This window comes from Benincasa hispida, chromosome 6 (assembly GCF_027475165.1).
Source record: "Benincasa hispida cultivar pf3 chromosome 6, pf3_genome.v1.1, whole genome shotgun sequence".
NCBI lineage: Eukaryota > Viridiplantae > Streptophyta > Magnoliopsida > Cucurbitales > Cucurbitaceae > Benincasa > Benincasa hispida.
The window spans coordinates 10,318,981-10,321,853 of record NC_143483.1 but is presented as its reverse complement, the minus strand read 5'-3'; the positions used below and the strand labels follow the sequence as shown (position 1 = coordinate 10,321,853).

The following is a 2,873-nucleotide window of genomic DNA, read 5'->3' as shown; positions in this document are numbered from 1 at the left end:
CAGTCGATCAAGCATCTGGTCAATGAAGGGAAGAGGGAAGTGGTCCTTCTTGTTGCCGCATTGAGTTTTCTATAGTCCATGCAGATGCGCCAACCCGTGACAGTCCTTGAAGGAATGAGCTTATTGTTACTATTGACTATCACTGTTGTTCCTCCCTTTTTAGGGACACATTGAACTGGGCTTACCCAGTTGCTATCAGATATAGGGTAGAGTACTCTTGCGTCCAACCACTTTATGATTTCTTTCTTGACTACCTCATTCATTATGGGATTTAGTCTTCGTTAAGGCTCAATTGATCCAGTCTTCCCCTCTTCTAGCCTGATTTTGTGCATGTAGAAAGATGGGCTGATGCCACGGATGTTAGCCAATGTCCATCCTATTGCCGCATGTGTTTTTGCAACATTTGCAAAAGAGAATATTCATTAGGCTCGGAAAGATTTGCTAAAATAATTACAGGTAAGGTGTTGTTTGATCCAAGAAAAGCATATTTAAGGTGGTTAGGTAAAGGTTTCAGCTCTAGTTCTGGTGGTTCTTCCAATGATGGATGCGTTGGCTTCGTCTACCGCTCACTCAAACTTGGCGGCTCGAGGTTCTTCATGCTTTCTTCCAACGCAAGGACCTCACAAACTTGGGTCGCTTATTCTTCAGGCAACTCTATTTTGTTAAGTTGACATTCTTCATTATCTGGGAACTTTAATGCATTTAACACACTAAATTTCACTTCCTGATTGTCTACGCGCATGGTCAGTTCTCCCTTGTGCACGTCTATTAATACTTTCCCAGTGGCGAGAAAGGGTCGTCCAAAAATGATTGGTACATCTCTGTCTGCTTCATAATCAAGGATGATGAAATCCGTTGGGAATATGAATTTGTCAACTTTCACCAGAAAATGCTCAATATTTCCTTCAGGGTATGTGATCGTCCTATCAGCTAATTGAAGCGTTACAGAAGTGGGCTGTGCTTCACCAATTCCCAATTTCTTGAAAATTAAGAGTGGCATGAGATTGATGCTTGATAACGAGCAGAAATGCACGTTATTACAACGCAAAGATAGAAAACAATGAAGGATTGCGATGGTAAAAATATATAAAATTTCGTCCAAAAGCATTAAGTTTATAACATTGCGATCTCATGCGTCCATTGCATTAAAAACAACTAACTTATGTATTTTGTGCAAAAAATGCATTAGCGCAAGGCGGAATTGCAATCCAAAGAAATTAACGTCCGAGCACATTAGTAGAATGTGACCGCAAGGCTATGTGATCGTTTGCATTCGTGAAAATCTGCTCAAGAAGGTGGCTGCATAGAGCCGGTGCATCAAGGTGAAAGCTTAATAAATCACGATGGGACAGAAAGTTGATGATGGTCGATTCCGAAATAAGTTGACAAGCCGTTAACTACACTGTAGAAAGTACACTCAACTTTTCAGTGACAATTATTCAACGCATCAGACAGAATTAATGACATCCATTAGTGCAATCATTTGAGAGAAAAAGCTCACCCTGAAGCTTTATAAATACCGAAGGCCACCTTCATTGAAGGAGTTCGGTTTTTCATTCCAGCATATAGAAGATAATTAGCCTTTGTTCATAGTTTCCATATACTTAGAAGGCAGAAGTAAGAGAAAAGAGAAGATGCCGGAAGATCGTCCTAGTTAGCTCAAGAGAGTGCTAGGGACCGTGGAAAACACAGAGAGGGCTGACTCTTACGAAAGCAAGAATATCTTTTGAGCAGTGTAGAGAAGAATAGTGTAAAAGCCTTGGGAAGCAAGAAATTGCTACCAGGCTCCTTATATTTATTTCACATTGTCATTCTGTATTTCGATTTCATATATAGAATGGAACTTGCATTTCTACATCTGTTCACTCTCTTTACAATACACATGAGTAACTAAACTTTTGAATGGGTTGAGAAGTACTTAGCTAACATGACCTAGGATCTTCATTTCATGCGTTCATCTTTTCTTATGTTGCGTCCATCTCCCCTTTAGAGCCACTCGAGAGAGAGTCTAAAAAAGAACCTAAGACTTGAGAGAGCTAGGTTAGAATCTAGACTTGAGAAAGCAAGATTAGATCTGCATAAGCAAGAGATAGAGACTTAGAGATAAGCTCTATTTGCCAACATGCATCGCATGCACCCTAGAAATAGGTTATGGTAGTATGCGGTCGCCTTGTGTGTGTGTGTTTCATTCATCATCGCATATACAAGAATAGAGGCTTAGATCTAAGCCCTATAGACATCATCGCATATATCATATGCGTTCTAAAGCTAGAAGCTATAGCATTTGCATTGAGAGATGACTTGTTGTTGTATGTATGTAGCATGATTGCATAACATGAATGCATTCGTAGGAAGTGTTAGCTAAATCCCTTCTCAACCCGTTCCCTTGCATACTCATTGTACTTTAGTATTATTAACTCTTTTCTCAAATCCGCCGCATAAACTTTATACTTTAAACAACATACCAACCAACACATTAATTTATTTGTTACCGCAAAGTAATCGAAAATTACCATCGCATACTGATTCCTTAGTCCTTGTGTTCGACCCTGGGTTTACCAGGAAACTTAGTAGGGTTTATACTTGGATCCTGCTAAGAAAACTTGCATGCATAATGCATATTCCACCATCGCATTCTACACCATTATTCCATCGCATTAACCACGCATCAATGCTTACTCCTAGATCACACAATGCATGTCCTACTTCCAGCCCTTTGATTGAGCATGAGACTGTGAAGCTTCCCGAGTCCTTCTGTTTCTTGGGCAATTTGTTGCTGACTAACACATTGCACTCTTGTGTTAGCGCAATCACCTCTGTCTCGTTGATTCTCTTCTTCTTTGTCAGAATATCCTTCAAGAATTTGACGTACT

General features: G+C 39.9%; 1 protein-coding gene across 1 annotated transcript; it reads right to left on the bottom strand.

Annotated features, from left to right (window-relative positions):
• Window positions 1-637: 637 nt before the first annotated feature.
• On the bottom strand, window positions 638-1,000 carry LOC120079092 (uncharacterized). Its single transcript, XM_039033279.2, has one exon. The coding sequence runs from the start codon at window positions 998-1,000 to the stop codon at window positions 638-640; it is 363 nt and encodes a 120-aa protein (XP_038889207.2).
• Window positions 1,001-2,873: the final 1,873 nt, after the last annotated feature.

Coding starts and splice junctions, on each gene's coding strand:
- LOC120079092 (XM_039033279.2), bottom strand. CDS start 1,000: ATGCCACTCTTAATTTTCAAGAAATTGGGAATTGGTGAAGCACAGCCC.